Source organism: Sus scrofa, chromosome 14 (assembly GCF_000003025.6).
Source record: "Sus scrofa isolate TJ Tabasco breed Duroc chromosome 14, Sscrofa11.1, whole genome shotgun sequence".
Lineage (NCBI taxonomy): Eukaryota > Metazoa > Chordata > Mammalia > Artiodactyla > Suidae > Sus > Sus scrofa.
The window spans coordinates 56,086,658-56,108,781 of NC_010456.5; the positions used below are offsets into that span (position 1 = coordinate 56,086,658).

A 22,124-nucleotide genomic window follows, 5' to 3' on the forward strand; every position below is an offset into this window, starting at 1 on the left:
CATCCATTTACATCTAGAGAGACCATTACAGCTCTAGTGTTAAAAAGAGAAATTTTCCTGTGAGCTGGGCCTTGAAGGATGGGTACAGTTTTGCAGGTGAAAACGAGGGGTAAAGAGGAGGATGATTGTGGGGGAAAGAATAGCAAGAATAAGAAGGAATGGCAAGGTGAAGGAACAACGAGACTGTGGTAAAGGCAGGCTTTGGGGCCTTGGAGGGAGAAGAGTCTGGGAAGATAGGCTGAAAAAACAATATAGTTTTAAAAGCCATCCATCTTCTTTTCTAGGTAAAATAAGCACAGAGCAGTTAGAGCTGTGCTCTCCGAAGATTTGTTTTTAACTTTATTTGAAATAATGTCAAAATTTATTTATTCATTTATTTTGCCCCTCAGGGCCGAACCTGAGGCATACGTAAGTTCCCAGGCTAGGGGTCAACTCCGAGCTGCAGCTGCCGGCCTACTGCCATAGCAAGGCGGATCTGAACCGCATCTGCAACCTACACTACAGCTCAGAGTAATGATGGATCCTTAACTCACTGAGCAAGGCCAGGGATCAAACCTGCATCCTCATGGATACTAGTCTGATTCTTAATCTTCTGAGCCACAACCGAAACTCCAAAATCATGTCAAATTTTAGAAAGGCTGCAAGAGTAGTATGAAGGAGTCCCATGTATCTTCACGTGGATTCACCAGTTGATGGTGTGTGACATACTTCGCTGTAACCTCATTTCCTGACAAACTTCTCTCCCTCCTCTTAACTCAGATTTTTCATGTTTTCTCCCTCGGCTTGGGTTGACACCCCACTCCCAACATGAATGATTGTCATACTTCAAGCCCCAACTACTCTGGGAAGTCTTCCTAACCTCCTAAGACTAGGTCCCCCTCAATCAGCGAGGTACAAACTACCCTAACCCTAACCCTTGAGTTAGGGTTAGGCAGAAGCCACGCCCCAGTCCTCCCGCTATCTCCGCCCCCACGCATTATCTCCGCCCCCTCACCCGCTGTCTCCGCCCCAGCGCCCGCACAGAGACTCCGGGGCGGAAGGGGCGTGGCTCCGAGTGCGCAGGGGCAGGGACCCGGAAGTGCGGCCTAGCCTGTTGCAGCGGTCTGGGAGCTTTCGGGTAAGAATGGCGCCGGAAGGGAAGAACAAGCGGAAGAAAAAGCAGAGCGCGCAGGAGGGGTGAGTGGCGCGTGGCTAGTCTGCCTAGGCAGGAGCGTGCGTTCGGGAGTCGGGGCGCGAGGCAGTGGGGCGTGGCGTAGGGTCGCTGAGTCTCTGGCGTCCGTGTCTAGAGAGAACGTGGACGGCGGCAGTCGTGGGAATCTGGCCGGAGGCTATCTGATTGGACAAGTCGCCAACAGTTTATCCCAAGGCAAGAGGCCCTCCGGAGGCAGCGCCGGCCGGCTGGCTTCCCTCTTCAGCTCTTTGGAGCCTCAGCTTCAACCCCTGTACGTGCCTCTGCCTAAAGTAAGTCACTGGGTTCCACTCGGAAAGGCCATTAGAACAACTTTAAAGCAAGCAGCTACCTTACTGAGCATGCTTTCTAAAATGGGGAAGAGAGAATTAAGTAACCTTTTATTGTGGGAGAGAAAAAAAATACTGATTTAGAAAGACCACTGAATTATTAAAGGATGAGGTCTGAAACGTAACTTCAACCTTTTGAAAGGAGACCACCAAAAAAAGGAAACAGGATGAGGAGGAAGCACGTTCATCCCAAATTCAAAGACCACTTTTACAAGAACCTGCAAAAACAGTGAAAGTGAAGAAGAAACTTTCTGATGCAGACAAAAAGTTGGCAAACAGGTTGGTAAAATTCTTAGTTGATGCTAAAGAAATTAGATGGTGAAGATACTGAGATTCTTACACCTGCAATATTCATTTTTTTTGGTCACTTCATAGTTCTAATTTAAATTTTTTTCTATTATAAAAAGTCTCATACATATTTAAAAGTTGAAAAGGAGGGAGTTCCCAGGAGTTCCTGTTGTGGCGCAGTGGTTAACGAATCTAACTAGGAACTATGAGGTTGAGGGTTCAATCCCTGGCCTTGCTCAGTGAGTTAAGGATCCGGCGTTGCTGTGAGCTGTGGTGTAGGTCGCAGGCACGGCTCGGATCTGGCGTGGCTGTGGCTGTGGCGTAGGCCGGCGGCTACCGCTGGGATTAGAGCCCTAGCCTGTGAACTTCTGTATGCTGTGGGTACGGCCCTAAAAGGAAAAAAAAAAAAAAAAAAAAAAAAGTTGAAAAGGATAAACAACCTCATGTACCCAGCATCAGCAGTTAATATTTGCCCAATCTTGTTTTTTCTTTACCCTTTTTATATCCCCTTCATTATTTGGAAGCAAACCTAAGACTTATGTTTCATCTGTGAACATTTCAGCATGTATATAAAAAATGAGTTTGATTTTCTTAAACTTAATCAAAGATTAAATTTCCCCTTTTAGCTTAACTTTTTTTTTTTTTTAACAGTTTATTTAAATTGAGATCCAAATAGCAGTACCATTACAGGTTCCTAGTTAACTTTCTTCAGTCTATCTGGCCACTGCTCTTCAAGCCCCTTATATTTCTGCTCTCTCTTGGCAGGTGATCTTGTTTCCTATTAACCCCTAATAGTTGCGAACTACTATTTTTGATCCTCTTAGTTAATGCAGCTGTGCACATCCTCAATTTCCTTTCAGAAAAGGATGTCTTCCTCCTCATCCAAGATTAGTCTCCTGTGCTGTTTGTATATACCACATACCTCTTCTGACTCTAGGGATTATGCCCTCAGATATAGATATATATATATATATGTATATCCATATCCATGGATATATATTTGTTTCTTTTGTATATTTGATCTGTCTGCCCAGGATTTTCATCTTTAATTAATTAATTAATTTATTTATTTAGGCTACACCTGTAGCATGGCATGTGGAAGTTCCCGGGCCAGGAATCGAGCCCTCGGCGCTACAGCAGTGACCCAAGCCACAACATGGAATCCTTGACCCACTTAAACCACCAAGGAACTCCTCAAGATTCTCACCTTTAAAAAAGAAATTCGGAGTTCCCGTCGTGGCTCAGCATTAATGAACTGGACTAGTATCCATGAGGATGTGGGTTCGATCCCTGGCCTCACTCAGTGGGTTAGGGATCTGGTGTTGCCTTGAACTGTAGTCAGTCACAGATGAGGCTTGGATCCTGAGCTGCTGTGGCAGTGGTGTAGGCTGGCAGATACAGCTCTGATTCAGCTTCTATCCTGAGAAATTCCATATGCTGTGGGTGGTGTGGCCCTGAAAAAGAGGAAAAAAAAAAAAAAAAAGGAAATTCAACAGAACAAAACACTGTTCACAGTAGTGTCTATGCTTGATGCTCGCTTCCTTTTTTGATCAATTTTTCTCTTCCTTGCGTTTACTTGCATTCTGGTTGTTTGTTGTGTTTGGTTTTTTTTTCCTAAAATTTTATTATAATTGATTTACAATGGTCTGTCATTTTCTGCTGTACAGCAAAGTGACACAGTTACACACACACACACACACACACACACACACACACACACACACACACACACACACACACACACACACACACACACACACTTTTTGCAGGATCTCATTGCTTATTTACTGCAGGTGCAATCGTTTGCATCTACAAACCCCAAGCTCCCAGTCCCTCCCACTCCGTCCCTCTTGGCAACCACCAGTCTGTTCTCCATGTCCATGAGTTTGTTTCTTTTCTCTGGAAAGGTTCATTTGTGCCACATATTAGATTCCAGGTATAAGTGATGTCATATGGCATTTGTGTTTCTCTTTCTGACTTTCTTCACTTAGTATGTGAGTCTCTAGTTCCATCCATGTTGCTGCAAATGACATTATTATTTTTTGTGGCTCAATAGTATTCCATTGTGTTTATGTACCACACCTTCTTATCCATTCATCTCTCATTGGACATTTAGGTTGTTTCCATGTCTTGGCTATTGCGAATAGTGCTGCAATGAACATAGGGGTACATGTACCTTTTTCAATGAAAGTTCTGTCTGGATGTATGCCCAGGAGTGGGATTGCTGGGTCATATGGTAGTTCTATATTTAGTTTTCTGAGATACTTCCATACTCATTTCCATAGTGGTTGTACCAGTCTACATTCCCACCAAGGTAGGAGGGTTCCCTTTTCTCCACACCCTCTCCAGCAGTTGTTATTTGTAGACTTACCAATGATGGCCATTCTGACTGGTGTGAAATGGTACCTCATTGTATTTTTGGTTTGCATTTCTCTAATAATTATTGCAATGTTGAGCATTTTTTCATGTGCCTGTTGGCCCTCCATATATCTTCTTTGGAGGAATGTCTGTTTAGGTCTCCTGCCCATTTTTCAATTGAGTTGTTTGTTTTTTTTGCTGTTGAGTTGTGTGAGTTGTTTGTATATTTTGGAGGTGATACCTGCCCTTGTCAGTTGCATCGTTTGAAACTATTTATTTTCTCCCATAGTAGGTTGTCCTTTTTTTTTTTTTTTTTTTTTTTTGCCTTTTTGTCTTTTTTGTTGTTGTTTTGTTGTTGTTGTTGTTGCTTTTTCTTGGGCCGCTCCCGCGGCATATGGAGGTTCCCAGGCTAGGGGTCGAATCGGAGCTGTAGCCACCAGCCTACGCCAGAGCCACAGCAACGCGGGATCCGAGCCGCGTCTGCAACCTACACCACAGCTCACGGCAACGCCGGATCGTTAACCCACTGAGCAAGGGCAGGGACTGAACCCGCAACCTCATGGTTCCTAGTCGGATTCGTTAACCACTGCGCCACGATGGGAACTCCTTTTTTTTTTTTTTTTTTTTTAATAATGGTTTCCTTTGCTGTGCAAAAGCTTTTAAGCTTAATTAGGTCCCATTGGTTTATTTTTGTTTTTATTTCTATTGCCTTGGGTGACCTAAGAAAACATTTATATGATTGATGTCAGAGAATCTTTTGCCTTGTTATGTCTGTTTCTACTTGATCTGATCAAACTTCTGAAACAGGAGTTCCCGTCGTGGCTCAGTGGTTATCGAATCCGACTAGGAACCATGACGTTCGATCCCTGGCCTTGCTCAGTGGGTTAAAGGATCCGGCGTTGCAGTGAGCTGTGATGTAGGTTGCAGACGAGGCTCTGATCCTGTGTTGCTGTGGCTCTGGTGTAGGCCAGTGGCTACAGCTCCGATTCGACCCCTAGCCTGGGAACCTCCATATGCCGCAGGAGCAGTTCAAGAAAAGGCAAAAAGACAAAAAAAAAAAACTTCTGAAACAGTGCTTAGGGAAACTATCCTGACCTACATGCCATATCTAGTACATGGCATACAGTGTAGCCTTTGTGTATGAGTTCTCTCTGTTACATTTCACATGGGTGCTTTTCTTCTCGAAGCTATTAGATTCTTAGTCTCTTCCAATTCTCCTCTTGCACCTTTCCTTCTGATCACTCCTTAATTGTTGATTTCCCTCAGGATTCTGTTCTTGGTCATATTCTCATGGCGTTTTTTTTTTTTGCACCCTTCATTCTGGGGTGTCCCTGTGACTCCAACACTCTGATCTCTCTTCTGGTCTCCAGACTTGTATATCTGTTTGTCTGATGGCATCTGCACTTATATATTCATATACATGACAAATTTGGGATGCTTCAAACTGAGCTCATTGTCCTCACCAGACCTGATCCTCTGCATGAATGGTACTATCAGCCTTCCAGTTGCCTGAGCCTGTGACTGGAGTCATCTTAGACTCACTGTTTCCCCTGCATATCTAATCATTGGCAAGTCCTGATGATGCTCTCTTTTCATTCTCTCTTTAATCTGCTTCCCCTTTCCACCTCTCCCTTGCTCTGGTTAGTAGGTTGTCTTCTGAGATCCTTGCAGTTGCAACTGTCTACTTACTGGTCTTCCCTATCCAGTCTTGTCCCTTTCATAAGTATCTTTTGCTCTGCCGCCCACGTGACCTTCTTTAGGCACTCTCAGAATTTTCAGGGGCTTCCCATCTTCTGTGGGATAAAAATCTAAGCACTATTCGATTAAAAAAAAAAAAAAAAAGGAGTTCCTGCTATGATGCAGTGGGTTAAGAATCCAACTGCAGAGGCAGGGATTTGATCCCCAGCCCAGCCCAGTGGGTTAAAGGATCCAGTGTTGACTGCAGCTGTGGCGTAGGGCTCAGCTGTGGCTTAGATTCAGTCTCTGGCCCAGGAAACTTCCATGTGTTGTGGGTGCAGCCAATGAAAGAAGGAGTTTCTGTTGTGACTCACTGGATTAAGAATCCAACTAGTATCCATGAGGATGCTGGTTTGATTCCTGGCCTCACTCAGTGGGTTAAGGAGCTGGCTTTGCCATGAGCTATGATGTAGGTCACAGACACTGCTCGAATCCTGTGTTGCTGTCGTTGTGATGTAGGCCGGCAGCTGCGTCTCCCATTCAACCCCTAGCCTGGGAACTTCCATGTACCACAAGGGCAGCCATAAAAAGAACACAAAGTCTAAGCGCTTTGGCAAAACAGGCACGGTCCTTCTTGACCTGATTCCCACCTTACTGTACTGTCTCATTTCCTTTCAATCCTGCTAGGTACTTTACATACCATAGTGAACCTCTTGGCTGTGGACCCTGTCCTTAGTGGAGCTTCGGGTTTAGTAGAGGGGTGATCCTGGTCAACAATTACTGAGGACTGACCATGTGCCATATACTGCCTTTCTTCCTCTGAGAGCCTTTCTTGTTTCTTTTATGTTTCTATACCATGCATGTATTATAAATGTTACTATTTTATGGTAAGCCTTGCCTATCTCTTCAGAGACTACACTGTTGGAAGGCTTTTAACAGTATCTATCTTTGTATCCCCAGAGGCTAGAACTGAGTAGAAACTGAATGGTAAATATTTATTGAATGAAAGAATAGATAGTTTTAAGACTCATACTGTCCATTTTCTCCCCTCACACCTTAAGTTCTTGGTCCAGTTCTCTTTTCGTCTTTGTGCACCTATCCTTTCTTTCTGTCTGTCTGTCTGTCTTTTTAGGGCCGCACCCAGTACAAGAAACAGTACAATACAAGAAACTTTCTTCTTTTTGCTTTTGCCCTTTAGTCTCCTACCATTTGATTTTTTTTTCTTTTTTTCTTTTTTTTTTTTTTTAGGGCTGCACCCATGGCATATGGAGGTTCCCAGCCCAGGGGTCGAATTGGAGCTGTAGCTGCTGGCCTACACCACAGCCACAACAATGCCAGATCTGAGCCTGATCTGTGACCTACACCCAGCTCACTGCAACACTGGATGCTTAACCCACTGAACGAGGCCAGAAATTGAACCTGCGTCTTCATGGATGCTAATCAGATTCATTTCTGCTGAGCCACGATGGGAACTCCACCAGTACTTTCTATATTGGCATTTCAGAATTTATTTCTGACAAGCAGTCCTTTAAATACAGCAGAACAATGCGAAGTAGGAAATCTGGTTTCTCCTATTGCTAGGTTGCTTTTACAAAGTTAAATATTTTTCCAGCATATTAACCTTTATAGACTTCCTGGAGTTGCAGCAGTAACCTGAGAATTCTAGAGCAGAGAATGAAATTGAGCATTGGTAGAATGTAAACTAAGCCTCCAGAAGCTTTAAATGAACCAATTTCTGTTTAGATGAGTTTTTGTTGCTCTGTTATTACCTGGCAGGTTTAACGTATTTTTAAAAATTGACCTTTTTTTCTAACTCTTGAGTTTCCTAAAGATACCAGTTACTTTTTTTTTTTTGGTCTATTTGTCTTTTTAGGGCTGCACCCACAGCATATGGAGGTTCCCAAGCTAGAGGTCCAGTCGAAGCTGTAGCCACCGGCGTATGCCACAACCACAGCCACTCAGGATCTGAGCCATGTCTTCAGCCTACACTGCAGCTCACGGCAACACCAGATCCTTAACCCACTGGGTGAGGCCAAGGATCGAACCCACAGCCTCATGGTTCGTAGTTGGATTTGCTAACCACTGCGCCACGACGGGAACTCCCCAATTACTTTTTGATAGTGCTGTTTACATATAGATATATATGTGAATGGTTAAGTTTATATTGAGGAAAGCCAGAAGTAAGTGGAAGTATTTCTAGTCACCATGCTTTGTCACATGCTGACCTGACTTTCATGACTCTTTTCTCTCTTTTTTTGATTTAAAAAGAGAAAATGCTTTAGCAAGTGCTGATTTAGAAGAAGAAATTCGCCAGAAACAAGGACAGAAAAGGAAAAATTCTCAATCTGGTGTTACAATAGCACTTGATGATGTAGATCAGACAGTTGTAAATCCAAGAAGGAAAATCCAAACCAACAAAGAAGAAGAGAGATTAAAGAATGAGAGAACTGTGTTTGTTGGGAATTTGCCAGTCACCTGTAATAAGAAGGTGAGTGTGTAGTCTGTCCGTTGTAAGTATTCTGAGAAATTAATGATGCGTAATTCTGTTTATTGTCACTTTATTGAATAAGTACATAACAAGTCGTTAATGTATAACTTCTTTATAAATGTCTACATAAAACATTCTGTAGATTGATTCTAGGACTGCACTCTTTCCATTCCTGTGTCACTGCCCTAATTCAGGCTTTCACAAATCTTACTTGAACTATTGCAGTGGCCTCCCTGTGGGTTTTTTTCCAGCCTTATCTTCTGCTGTACGCCACTCTCTATGCCGTATGCTCTGTGGAGAACAGAAACTCCACATGCACAGGGGTATTTATTTCTTTTCTTCACTGCTCTATCCCTAGCCCTTGAAGTAGTACCTGGTGCATAGTAGAGGCTTGATGAATATTTATTGTGTAAATGAATAAATATGTGTTAGGCTTCCTCCGTTATGTGGGGTTCACCAAACCAAAACACACCCTTTGCTTTCTGTGTGTTCATATGTTAGTCACCTTGGTGGCAGTCCCTTGGGTCAAAATCCTGCTCATCTTTTGAAGAACAATTTAAATTCCACTTTCTTAAAAACAAAACAGTACAAGAAACTTTCTTCCTTTTGCTTTTGCCCTTTAGTCTCCTACCATTTGATTTTTTTTTTCTTTTTTTCTTTTTTTCTTTTTTTTTTTTTTAGGGCTGCACCCATGGCATATGGAGGCTCCCAGGCTAGGGGTCGAATCAGAGCTGTAGCTGCTGGCCTACACCACAGCCACAGCAACGGGAGCCTCATCTGTGGCTACACCACAGCTCATGGCAATGGCGGATCCTTAACCCACTGACTGAGGCCAGGGATCGAACCTGCATCCTCATGGATCCTAGTCAGATTCATTTCCGCTGCCCCACAACAGGAACTCCTGATTTCTGACTATTTTATAAAACACAATCCATTTTACTTTGTAGCATGGTTTTGGTTACTTATCTTCCTATTAGATTTTAAGGACTCAAATGACAGGAGTGTTTGTGGTGCTTTACACATTGAATAAATTATTTTTGAATTAAAATTGCTAATAGAAATTACTGTGCAAACTGTAAAACATATATATTTTTTACATCCTGAACCAGACCTAAGAATAATATATAAAAATCATCCTCAGATTTTTTTCTTTAGTCCATTGGTCTTAGTTTCAGACGACTGGGTAATTTCTCATAGTGACTTAAGCATCCTTAAAATCCATGTCTGGTTTAAATAAGCCAATGTGAAAATATGAGAGAATCTATAGAACATACAGTCTTAGTTTACATGTGATAAAGATTATAAAAATGTGAAAGACAAAAATGTGTACCTCATGAATACTAACATGAACTTGAATTGCTTTTTTGTTGTTGTTGTCTTTTTGTCTTTTCTAGGGCTGCACTGAAGCATATGGAAATATGGAGGTTCCCAGGCTAGGGGTCTAATTAGAGCTGCAGCTGCCGGCCTACACCACAGCTCACAGCAACACTGGATCCTTAACCCACTGAGCAAGGCCAGGGATCGAACCCACAACCTCATGGTTCCTAGTTGGATTTGTTAACCACTGCACCATGATGGGAACTCCCTGAATTGCTTTCTTTTTAAATAAGTTTCAGTAAAATTTTTTTGTCTTCCAACTGAATAGTCATACTTCCCCAGAAATATTCTTCAAACATAGCAGGAAAAGGTTATCAGATTAACTTAATTTTTTTGTGGCACTTATTTCATGTTCTGAAAGTGGACTAAAATGTGTGTATGTATGTATGTGTGTATGTATATAGATAAAGATATATACATTTTAAAATTATTATCTTCTATTTTAGAAACTGAAGTCATTTTTTAAAGAGTATGGACAAATAGAATCTGTACGATTTCGTTCTCTGGTATGTCACCCCACCCCCCCTTAAAATTGCATAATCTTAAAATGTATGCCTTTTAAATCACACTTATGTGTTGGCGTTAGTGAGATGGAAGAACCCTTGCTTTATCTTTTGGAATGAAGAGGCTTCTATCTAGCCCCAAAGAAGAATCATGCTTAGTATCAATTGCTGACTCGGACTTTGTTAAATAATTTAATGAGTTCACATAGTAAAATGATATCCTTATTAAATGTAATTTGGAAGGTGGATGGGTGACATTTGTTTGCTATGTCAGTTGAGTAGCTGGAAACATTAATACCTATTGAGTAGTTTTCTGGAATCATAAATGTTCATATGGGGGCGTTGCATGACTCTGCAGAGCAGTACTTATGCTCTGACGTAGAAAGACAAGGTATTTTTTAATTTAATGTTAAAACTTTATGAAAGTAAATAGTATCTAATTTTACCAGCTGAGCACTCTGTAAGGCATTTATAGCCATGTAAATTAGAGCATGAATAAGCATCATTCATATATTTTTTAAATGTAATCAATATGTGTTAGAATATAGGAAATGTTTCTTCCTTGTTTCAAACTGCTCTTTCTCAATGTGATTCTCTAAAATGGGGTTTCTCAGGAGTTCCCTGGTAGCTCAGCAGGTAAGGATCCCATGTTATCACTTCAGTGGCTTGGGTTCCATCCCTGGCCCAAGAACTTCCACGTGCCATGGACATGGCCAAAAATTAAAAATTAAAAAAAAAATGGGTTCCTCAACCTTGATACTATTGACGTTTTGTATTGGATAATTCCCTGTTGTTAGAGGCTGCCCCTCGCAATATAGTATGTTGGAGAGCGTCCTTGCCGTCTGCCTTCGAGATGCTGGTAACATCTTCCTTGCCCAGTTATAGCAACCAAAAATATCTCCAGGCATTGCCAAGTGTCCTCAGAGGGCAAAACTGCCCAGTTCTCTAAAAGTAGACATTTCCTGAGGTTTTGACACAGTCTCCATAATTTTCATCATGGTGTTCGTTTCTAACTTTTTCTTTTTGGGGTGGGGGGGACACACTCGTGGCATTTGGAAGTTCCCAGGCTAGGGGTTGAATCGAAGCTGCAGCTGCCACCATACGCCACAGCCACAGTAATGTGGCATCCAAGCCACATATGCAGTCTGCACTGTGGCTCATGGCAATGCTGGATCCCTAACCCACTGAGTAAGGCCAGGGATCAAGCCTACATCCTCATGGTTACTAGCGGGTTCGTGACTGCTGAGCCGCAACGGGAACTCCTGTTTCTCACATGTATATTTTGTCTGCCCTTCTGAGTTCCATTTCCTCTTATCAGATCCTTGCCTGACACATCCACTTGGATGTCCTCCCAGCACCCATTTTCAGCCCATCAGTTCCCCCCTCCCCAGGCTGTGCTGCATGCTGATTTTCTGTATTATTTAGTGCCACTCAGACTGCAGACCCTTGAATCTTTCCCTTAGCCCACCCAACCTGTTGTTTGTCATCCCTGCCCATTTTTCAACCGTGGTTTCTTCCCAAGATGAGTCATTCCTTTTTCTTTCTTTCCACCTGAGTTTCCCCTACCTCTTGTCAGAATAGTTGCAGAGGCCTATTACAGTTCCTGCTTTCAGTCTGCCTCAAATTCATCCAACATACTGCTGTCAGTTTCATCTACCTACAGTACTTCTTCCTGGAACTCCTGCCCGAAATTCCTCCCTCCCTCTCCATTCCCATGAACATCACACACACTTCTATTTCGGCCTGGTGTTGCCTTTGGGGGGCCTGCCCTGATTCACCCCACAGCACCCCCATTTGTCATTGACAGTCTTTATGACACTGCTCTGTGGATGTCACCCCGTTCGTCTGCCCCACCAGACTAGAATCTGGAATCACAGATACCATGTTTGTCCTGGGTCACCAACATCTGCACATCAAACATGTATGGAGTTGCCTGAAAGCTTTTTGTTTTCCTAGTTGCCAGTGTCCTTAGGTCTGTGCCTGACAGTCTACACAGAGTGGCCCTGAGGCCCTGCATTCGTCCACATGTGCCTGTCCTGCAGCCTGGGAGTTGCCCTCTTTGCCAGTTGTAGGCTTGTGCTTTCTCACCCCTGTCCTTTTGCTCAGTTCATTTTTTTTTTTTTTAACTGAGGTAAAGTTGGCATATAACATTATATTAGTTTCAAGTGTTCAGCATAACAGTTCAGTCTTTGCATACATTACAAAGTAGTCACCATGATCGGTCTATCTGTCCCCATACAAGTGACCCCTTTACCCACTTCACCCCTCTCAAGTCTTTTCTCCTCTGGTAACCGCCAGTCTGTCCTCTGTATCTCTGAGTTTTATTTGTTTTTTAAATCCCATATGTAAGTGACATCATACAGCATCTGTCTTTGACTTATTTCACTTAGTGTAATATTCTCAGTGTCCATCCATGTTATTGCAAATGGCAAGATTTCCTTTTTTTTTTTTACAGTAATATTTCATTGTATATATATTCTGGAAATCCTTCTTAAAGTCTCATTTTTAAGATGTCAAGATCATATGTATTTTTCATTAGGCAGTTAAAATGTCACTTATTCAAGCCTTTCTGATACTTCATACCATTAAGTGGTATTTTTTTCCTCTGAATTCTTTCTGTGTTTTATCGCCTTCTGTTATTCTTACTTATTCATATCTTCAACAGCAGGACACAGGTCCTTGAGAGCTTCTAGAAGGTACCCAATTGATGTGTTTTGATGACAGGCATTCACATGTTGATTATTCACCTGGGCATTTCTCACACCTAATGTTTTCTCAGTCATTTGCACATTTTGTACATTTTGATGCACATTGTACATTTTGAAAGCTTAACAGTATGTTAGTTTGAGCAAGAGAATGAGAATAGCTCAAATTTCTTAGTTTTACTATATAAACTATCAAATGACTAAGAAAGAGGTAAGCTTTCCAGAGGTTTATTATAACTGCCCTAAATGACATTGGCTTGTCGGCACCCCTGGGCTGTGAACTAGCAGAGTCTGAATCTTTTCACCTTTGTGTTCCCAGTACCTGGTGTATTAGCACACGTTGTTGACAGTCACAGTTGATGACCTGAATTTACACCTTCTCCATAAAGCTTTCCCTACCTGCCCCCTTCGCTCTTAGATACTATATGTGACCAAAAATAAATGACCTTGAGGATAAAGGGGATTCTCTTATTTGTCCAATTATAGATACTGAAGGGTGTTTTGTTTTTGTTTTCGTGTTTACTAACTGGCATATTATAAACTCTTATAGATATGGGTGAAGTAATACATCTTATATTATTTAAAATTTAGATATATTTAAATTCATATAGCTATACAATATAAAATACTTTTTTTCTTGCTCGTTTTATGAAACAATTTTCCTTAACATGTTTCATGTGTGTCTTCAATATCATTGTCTCCTCATGACCAGAGACCTCTTTGAGTCATCTGTTGCTTTTGCCTAGATTGAGAGTCACTGCATGTTAAATCTGAATATGGCACTGTCATTGGAAACATCTGTCCTGAGCCACCAGGTCCTGTTCGTGTAACATTAGGACAGTTGTTTCTTATTCAGTCTTTCCTTAGAATGTTTTTAATCACATAGCATAGTTAGAGATTTAGAATTTGATTAGTTAAAATATAATTAATTTGAAATAATTCAAATAATGAATTTTTTTAATACCTTTTTTTTTTCTCTTAAAAGATTCCAGCAGAAGGAACTTTATCCAAAAAGCTGGCAGCAATAAAGTAAGTTTATAATTAGAGGAAGGGGAGTTACTGTTGCAGCCCAGCAGAAACGAATCCGACTAGGAACCATGAGGTTGTGGGTTTGATCCCTGGTCTTGCTCTGTGGGTTAAGGATCCGGTGTTGCCGTGAGCCGTGGTATAGGCCAACAGCTGTAGCTCTGATTCGACCCCTAGCCTGGGAACCTCCATATGCCACGAGTATGGCCCTAAAAAGCAAAAACAAACAAACAAAAAAAACAAAAAAGGAGGAAGGGAGTAGTCTTAAACTCTTCCATTTTGGTTAAAATTGAGATCATCCCCCCCCACCCTTTTTTTGGCCACCCTGCGGCATGTGGAGTTCCTGGCCAGGGATCAGATCCAAGTCACAGTTGCAACTTAACACCACAGCTGCTGCAATGCCAGATCTTTTAACCCACTGTGCTGGGCTGGGGATCAAACCTGCATCCTGGCACTGCAGAGATGTTGCCAATCCCATTGTGCCACAGTGGGAACTCCAAGATCTTTTCTTTTTTTTTTTGTACCAAGATCTTTTCTTAACCTTATAGGTTTTTATATTTGGAGAAAACATTATGCTTTATTGTTTTCTTGTATCTGTAATAATGTAAATTTGTCAGATGTTTGTCTTCAAGCCTTAACATAAATTGTAGAGTCACAGAAAGAATTAAAAAATAACTGAATAGGAAATGTGCTGTGAGAAATTTCAAGTACATTTGTGTATGTGTGTGTGTGACATAGAGTTGCAACTGAGGTGATAATTTACAGCATTGTGGGGTTGCACAGGTGGGCCTCCTGCTCTGGCACAGGGTTTTTTTTGTCTTTTTGCCATTTCTTGGGCTGTTCCCGTGGCATATGGCGGTTCCCAGGCTAGGGATCCAATCGGAGCTGTAGCCGCTGGCCTACGCCAGAGCCACAGCAACACAAGATCCGAGCCATGTCTGCAGCCTACACCACAGCTCACGGCAATGCTGGATCCTTAACCCACTGAGCAAGGCCAGGGATCAAACCTGCAACCTCGTGGTTCCTAGTCGGATTTGCTAACCACTGAGCCACAACAGGAACTCCTGGGTTAAAAGAGATGAAACTCTCCCTAGGAATTCATTCTTTTAAGTTTTATTGAAGTATAGTTGACTGACAAGCTGTAGTAATTTCTGCTATACAACAAAGTGTTTCAGTTATACATGTAAACACATCCATTCTCTTTCAGATTCTTTCCCCACGTAGATTATCATAGAATATTGGGCACAGTTCTCTGTGCTATACACAGGTCCTTGTTGGCCACTTATTCCGTATACCTCAGTGTGCAAACTCAGTGTCCCAAACTCGTAGTTCATCCCTCCCCCACCCATCTGTCCCCATGGTAGCCATAAATTTTTCAAAGTCTGTGAGTCTGTCTTTGTTCTGCAATTAAGTTCATTTGTCTCCTTTTTTTAGATTCCACATGTAAATGATATCATACGATAAGCAATTAGTCTTTCCCTGTCTAACTTCACTTAGTATGATAATTTCTAAGTCCATCCATGTTGCTACAAATGGCATTATTTCCTTCTTTTTATGGCTGAGTATTATTCCATTATATATATGGACCACATCTTCTATATCCATTCCTCTGTTAATGGACATTTAGTTTGCTTCCATATCTTGACTATTGTGAATAGTGCTGCAGTGAACATTGGGGTGCATGTATCTTTTTGAATTATGATTTTATCTGGATAGATACCCAGGAGTGGGATTGCTGGATCTATGGTAGACCTATTTTTAGTTTTTTGAGGACCCTCCATACTATTTTCCATAGTGGTTATAGAAACTCCCCCCAGTATTCCTGTCATATGTGTTGATTGAGAGTGAAAAAAAAAGTATATTTATTTGAGTGACTTTGAGATGAACAAATTTTACATTGTCTTTTTTTTTCTTCTTCTTCTTTTTTTTTTTTTTTTTTTTTTGGCATAGACGTAAAATTCATCCAGATCAGAAAAATATTAATGCTTACGTTGTGTTTAAGGATGAGAGTGCTGCTGCAAAAGCATTGGAAAGGTAATTTCATCTCTGAGGTTTGAACAGAATTATTGTCTTTAAGTGTGTTTGAGTCCATGCTTTATTATTTGGTTTCACTTGAGAGCAAATATTCCAGTAACTCAGTGCTCACTTTTCACAGCTATTTTCCCTTCCTATTTGTAACAGAAATGGGGCCCAAATTGCAGATGGATTTCGTATTAGAGTGGATCTTGCATCTGAGACCTCATCTGTAAGTTGTTATTGAGTTGTCTAAAAAACTTAGCTGGAATCGTGTAGAGAGAAAGGTTTTCTTCTGACCTTGCACTGAGTAGAGAATTGGGGTCGGCGGGGAGCATGTGGGAGGCACAGAGGAAACTGCCTTTGCCTTCTGTGGTCCCAGTGTTGATTCCTTAGGGTGGCCAAGGGTTTAAGTCAGCATTAGCATCAAGAATGTGGTTTCCAGAGTTCCTACTCTGGCACTGCGGGATCAGCGGAGTCTGCAGTGCTAGGACATAGGTTCCCTCCCTGCCTAACGCAGTGGATTAAGAATCTGGGGTTGCTGCAGCTGCGGCACAGGTCACAACTGCTGCTCGGATCTCATCTCTGGCCCAGCAACTCCATGTGCCTCAGGGTGGCCGAAGAAGGAAATGGGGGGGAAAGTGGTTTTCACCCTATATTAGTCCAAATAATCATAATTGTAGAAAGTAAGGCCTGAAGTACATTAGAGATCATCTGGGAGGTCTCTTGTGGCTCGGCGGGTTAAGGATCCAGCATTGTCACTGCATCACCTCGGGTCAGCTATAGTGCCGGTTCATTCCTTAGCCTGGGAACTTCCACATGCTACGGGCACGGCCAAGGAATAATAAAAGTGGGAGTTGAGATCTATCCCGATGGGGCTTTTTCTGTAAACCTACATCATTGGAAATGCCTCATAGAATAACTATGTGGTTTCCTTTACTCTTACAATTACATGTTGGATCTGTGGAGAAGAGCTACAAGACAGCTGCTTAAAAAAAACCTAACAGGGAAGGCTTTTTTGTCTTAGGTATTGGCATATCCCAAGGATCTATACTGTTCTAGGGTGTGATAAGTTTAAGAGTGAATATGATTTGAACTTAATGCATATTTAGAGGGTGTCTAAAATTCAGAACCAGGCAGATCCATCTCTCATGACCCTAAACATGACCCTACCTAAAATGAACTGCTTGAGTAAAATTGATCCTAGGATTATAGATCAGGAATTTTGACATCAAAGAAGCACAACTAGGAGTTATCTTCGTGACTCAGCAGTTAACGAACCCCACTAGGATCCATGAAGCGGTTAACAAACTTGACTAGGATCCATGAGGATGCGGGTTCAATCCCTGGCCTTGATCAGTGGGTTAAGGATCTGGTGTTGCCACAAGCTGTGGTGTAGGTCACAGAGGTGGCTCAGATCCAGTGTTGCTGTGGCTGTGGCACAGGCCAGCAGCTGCAGCTCTGATTCTACCCCTAGCCTGGGAACTTCCATATGCCGCAGGTGCAGCCCTAAAAAGAAAATAATGTAATAACCAAGTTAAATTATTTATTCAGCAGTTTCTGAGTCCCTACTCAGTGTCAGGCAGTTAGTGATGAGACATAGTCTCAGTTCCCTAGGAGCTCTCGGTGTAAAGATAAACATGAGCAGATGGGCTGGTCCTGGCACTGTTCTATGTTAAGCACAGGATACTTTGTCAGCTCAGGAATGGGGCACTTGACTTGGGGTTGCCAGCAAGAAGGGACAGAGGGTTTCTGAGAGAACAGGGGTTCTTCCAGTCTTGCAAGGTGAGTCATGTTATCCTGACAAAGAACTTTGAACCAAATACGTGGTGGAGACCAGAGTCTGATTTGCCAGAGTGTTGGCATGAGCTTGAAAGAGTTATTAGTGGGTAGGGGGTGAGGCAGGGCTGCAGTAAGAGCGGCTGTTGGAGAAGCAGGAAAAGGTATGAGTTGTAGGAGCTCACTACTGAAACCAAGTGCATAGCTGTTGGTTTCCAGGCAACTAGTTAACCAGGGCCTGGCAGATAGCCCTGGCTTTGACGTGGGGCTTGCACAGGGTCAGCAGACTGGCCTGAGAGCCAAATCTGTTTGCTGCTTGCTTCTATCACTAAAGTCTTATCGCCACCCAACTGCACCCATTAGTTACGTGTTACTGTGCTGTCACAGCAGAAGCAGATAGGTACCACAGAGACCATATGGCCCACAAAGCCTAAAGTATTTGCTTTCTGGCCTTTTACAGAAAAAGTTTGCCCACCCCCAGTATAGCTTTTTTTTTTTTTTTTTTTTTTTTTTTTTTTGCTTTTTGGGTCCGAACCCCACAGCATATGGAAGTTCCCAGGCTAGGGGTCAAATTGGAGCTGCAGCTGCTGCCCTATGCCACAGCCATAGCAACGTGGGATCCAAGCTGCGTCTGTGACCTACGGCACAGCTCATGCAATGCTGGGTTCCTGACCCATTGACCAAGGCCAGGGATTGAACCGGCATCCTCATGGATAGTAGTTGGATTCATTTCTGCTGCACCATGATGGGAACCCCTAGCATGCATTTCTTGAGCACTGCCACATGTCTGTGCCAGCTGTGAGCCAAAAACCACAACCCCCTGGGCTCACTCCCATTCCATTGAGAGGATGGAAGAAATGGAGTCAAACGGGCTTAGTGTGTGGTGAAATCAGGACAGAGACCAGTCAAATACTTGGAATGAGAGAAGGTGTGACTTTAGGATGACCTCTATTTTCTGTTCCATAGTGATTTTTATTAATTTGGCTTGTTTAATTTTTTTAATTTAATTTGTGTTTCAGAGGGACAAGAGATCAGTGTTCGTGGGGAATCTCCCATACAGTAAGTTTGTCAAAACAAAGTACCAATGTTTGTCGTTAAAGTAATGCACATAACATCGGAGTAGGAACCTAATGTTTTGCCTTAACTCTAACCTGAAAAAACGTAGTGTGTCACTTGACTAATATCACGAGGTTGTGCTACCCTTGCTGTGTTATCAGACGTCTCCAGCTTTCTAAGGTGATGCCAAGTCCTCACCTCCACTTTGGTTGAATTTGCTTCTAGAAGTTGAAGAATCTGCTGTTGAGAAACACTTTCTGGACTGTGGGAGCGTTGTGGCTGTAAGGATCGTGCGAGATCCAGTGACAGGAGTTGGCAGAGGGTTTGGCTACGTGCTCTTTGAGGTACGGAGGTGAATGCATCGTCACTGTCCTTTGAAATATGCTGGGAGAGGCTGTCAGTTCTGTCCTGTTTTGCAGATGTAACTATCACTGTTGCCCTCAAATTCCACCCTAAGGCAACTGAATTCATAACCTGCCAAAATAGAGTACCATACCTGTAACTGCATCCAACCAGAATGTTCTAATTCTCTCTTTCTCCATATTGTTATTAAAGAATGTTTTAGATACTGGGTATTAAAGGCATGAAATATCTGAATCTCGGAGTCCCTGCTGTGGCGCAGCTGGATCAGTGGCATCTTTACAGGGCCAGGATCGAACAGGGCAGGTTCAATCCCTGGCCCGGCACAGTGGGTTAAGGATCTGGCGCTGCCACAGCTGCAGTATAGTCAAGCTGTGGCTCAGATCCGATCCCTGACTGGGAACTCCATATACTGTGGAGCGGCCAAGAAAGAGGAAAAAAAAAAATCTCTGAATCTCCACCTCTACAAAATGGAGAAAAGAATTGACTGTTCACTCAGTCTCTGTACAAAATTGAATTCACTAAGTGTTAATCAGTGTCTCATGCCTAACATTATCGGGATACACATACTACCTGATGCCACTGAGGTTTTTCTTCCCACACAACCCATTGACGCATTTCCTTTCAGATTTTACCTAGGCTGCCTTTCTTATAGTTGAACTTAAATGTTTTGTTTCTTTGGGTTTTTTTTGGCGGGGGGCACCCAAGGCATATAGAGGTTCCCAGGGTAGGGGCCTAATTAGAGCTATAGCTGCTGGCCTACACTACAGCCACAGCAACGCCAGACTAAGGCACATCTGTGACATACACCACAGCTCGAGGCAATGCCTGATGCCCAACCCTGATCGAACCCGAGTCCTCATGGATACTAGTTGGGCTCGTTAACCCCTGAGCCACGATGGGAACTCCTAGTTGAGCTTATTTGTGAACTTGAAATTCTGCAATCTGCTTTATGTTGTTTTCTGTAATGAAGCATGTTCCACAGAGCAATGTAACATAATTTATATCGTCTTTTCCCAAATGTTTCCCAAATGTTGCACATTTGCAGCATTCCCTTTTTCCCTGTAATAATGAAATTGGAGTGGTTATGTTTCTTCCTACAAATGTTCGCCTAGATTTTTTGATTACTTCTTCCGTAAAGCTCCCCCGTGGGTTATTACTATGTGGTCATAATTTAAGGCTCTTGGTATGAATTACCAGATGGCTTTTGAAAAAGGGGGTCACAGCCTGATGCTTTCATCCTTACTGTAATTATATTACTGCCTTTGACTGTTTTCTCTGCTCTCTTTCTTCTGACTTTTGAAGTTTATCAAATCCTTTAACAAACATGTCATGAATATTCAGGCTGTTAGCATTTTAGTGGTTCATCATTAGAATAAAGAATAATAGAATTTTGGATCTAAATAGAACCCTATAAGGCACCTAGCCCAACATCGCAAGAAATGTAGTAGAGTTCCATGCTCTCGAATTAACTAATATAGCAGGGGCTTTTGCAGGAAATGCCTGTGAGGAGGCAGTTCATTGTTTGAAAGATTGCACAAGACTAGTCTCTTTAGTTGAAACTTCCCTTTACATTGAGAAAAACGAAGCCTCTTGTGGCTTATCTGATTATTTGGCAAGGCAGCTTGAATGCTGTCCTGAGGAAAAACTGATGAGCATGATTAAAACTACAAGCACAGGAGTTCTCTGGTGGTCTAGCAGGTTAAGGATATGGTATTGTCACAGCAGTGGCTTTGGTGGTTGCTGTGGTGTGGGTTTCATCCCTGGCCTGGGAACTTCTGTATGCCGTGGGTGCAGCACCCCCCTCCACAAAAAAAACCCTGCAAGCACACGTGCTAAATACTTGGGATTGGGCTTCTTGGCTGTGGAAATGAGAGGGGTTTCTATATGCAGCCTTGAAAGTTGTTCTAATCCATGAAAGTTGCAATATGCAATTTTACTAGTTCTTTGCAGATGCCTTTCTGGTGAAAATTTAATATATTGATTTTTATTGCAGAATACAGATGCTGTTCATCTTGCTCTGAAATTAAATAATTCTGAACTGATGGGAAGAAAACTGAGAGTCATGCGTTCCATTCATAAAGAAAAATTAAAACAAAATTCAAATCCTGGTTTGAAGAATGTCAATAAATCTAAGGATGGACTTAATTTTCCTTCAAAAAATGTGCAACGTTCTAAAAGTTTATATGTTGGAGAAAAAGCTGTTCTTATTAAGAAGAAAAAGAAAGGACAGAAGAAAAGTGGACGATTTAAGAGACAGAAAAATCAGAAGTAGCAATGTGAAGCTTTTTTTTTTCCACTGACTATTGGATAATAAAAAAGTGTGGATAAATCAATGTATCACATTTCAGGGTTTTTTATGCATGGTGTGTAGGCAACATGGACACTTTTTCAGTTATTCACATTGTTAATAGTACCTTTGAAGAATTTGTTTAAGATGTGGGCAGGTTAGTCATCGTGAAATACTGCTGATGGTATGAGAGATTTAGATTCAAGGTGAACATTTAGAATGTTAATGATTGTGCATTATTTTAGCATGTTAGAAATATATAATTAACACCAGACAGTTATTTTAAGAATTACCTGGGATGAGACTAAATTTAAAAGAGCGGGAGTTCCCACTGTGGCGCAGCAGATCCGCAGTGTCTTGGGAGCACTGGGATGCAGGTTCAATCCCCTGCCAGGCACAGCGGGTTAAGGATCCATCATTGTTGCACCTGGGGCTTAGGTCCCAACTGTGGCTCAGATCTGGTCCCTGGCCCAGGAACTCCATATGCTGTGGGGCAGCCAAAAAAAAAAAAAAATTGAAAATACTTTTAATTTTGTTTTGTTTTGTTTTGTTTTGTTCTTTACTTGGGCCACACCCATGGCATATGGAGGCTCCCAGGCTAGGGGTCTAATCAGAGCTATAGCCGCCAGCCTACACCACAGCCACAGCAACACCAGATCCAAGCCTCATCTGTGACCTACACCACA

The 22,124-nt window shown here is 42.2% G+C and overlaps 1 protein-coding gene across 2 annotated transcripts; it reads left to right on the top strand.

Annotated features, from left to right (window-relative positions):
- RBM34 (RNA binding motif protein 34) lies at positions 1,028-21,484 on the top strand. 2 transcript variants are annotated; one of them, XM_005670960.3, is made up of 11 exons: positions 1,028-1,176; positions 1,287-1,461; positions 1,661-1,797; positions 8,110-8,329; positions 10,153-10,212; positions 13,900-13,943; positions 15,891-15,974; positions 16,122-16,185; positions 18,752-18,791; positions 19,014-19,132; positions 21,145-21,484. In XM_005670960.3, the coding sequence occupies exons 1-11, from the start codon at positions 1,124-1,126 to the stop codon at positions 21,421-21,423; spliced, it is 1,275 nt and encodes a 424-aa protein (XP_005671017.1). In that variant the 5' UTR covers positions 1,028-1,123; the 3' UTR covers positions 21,424-21,484. The 2 variants fall into 2 exon arrangements, with proteins under 2 accessions (XP_005671017.1, XP_020929752.1); XM_021074093.1 differs by lacking the exon at positions 10,153-10,212.

Excerpts from the sequence above, each read along its gene's own strand:
- RBM34 (XM_005670960.3), top strand. The coding sequence starts at position 1,124 with ATGGCGCCGGAAGGGAAGAACAAGCGGAAGAAAAAGCAGAGCGCGCAG. Across the intron at positions 1,177-1,286 it reads AAGCAGAGCGCGCAGGAGGG|AGAGAACGTGGACGGCGGCA; the intron begins GTGAGTGGCGCG and ends GTCCGTGTCTAG. Across the intron at positions 10,213-13,899 it reads CTGTACGATTTCGTTCTCTG|ATTCCAGCAGAAGGAACTTT; the intron begins GTATGTCACCCC and ends TTCTCTTAAAAG.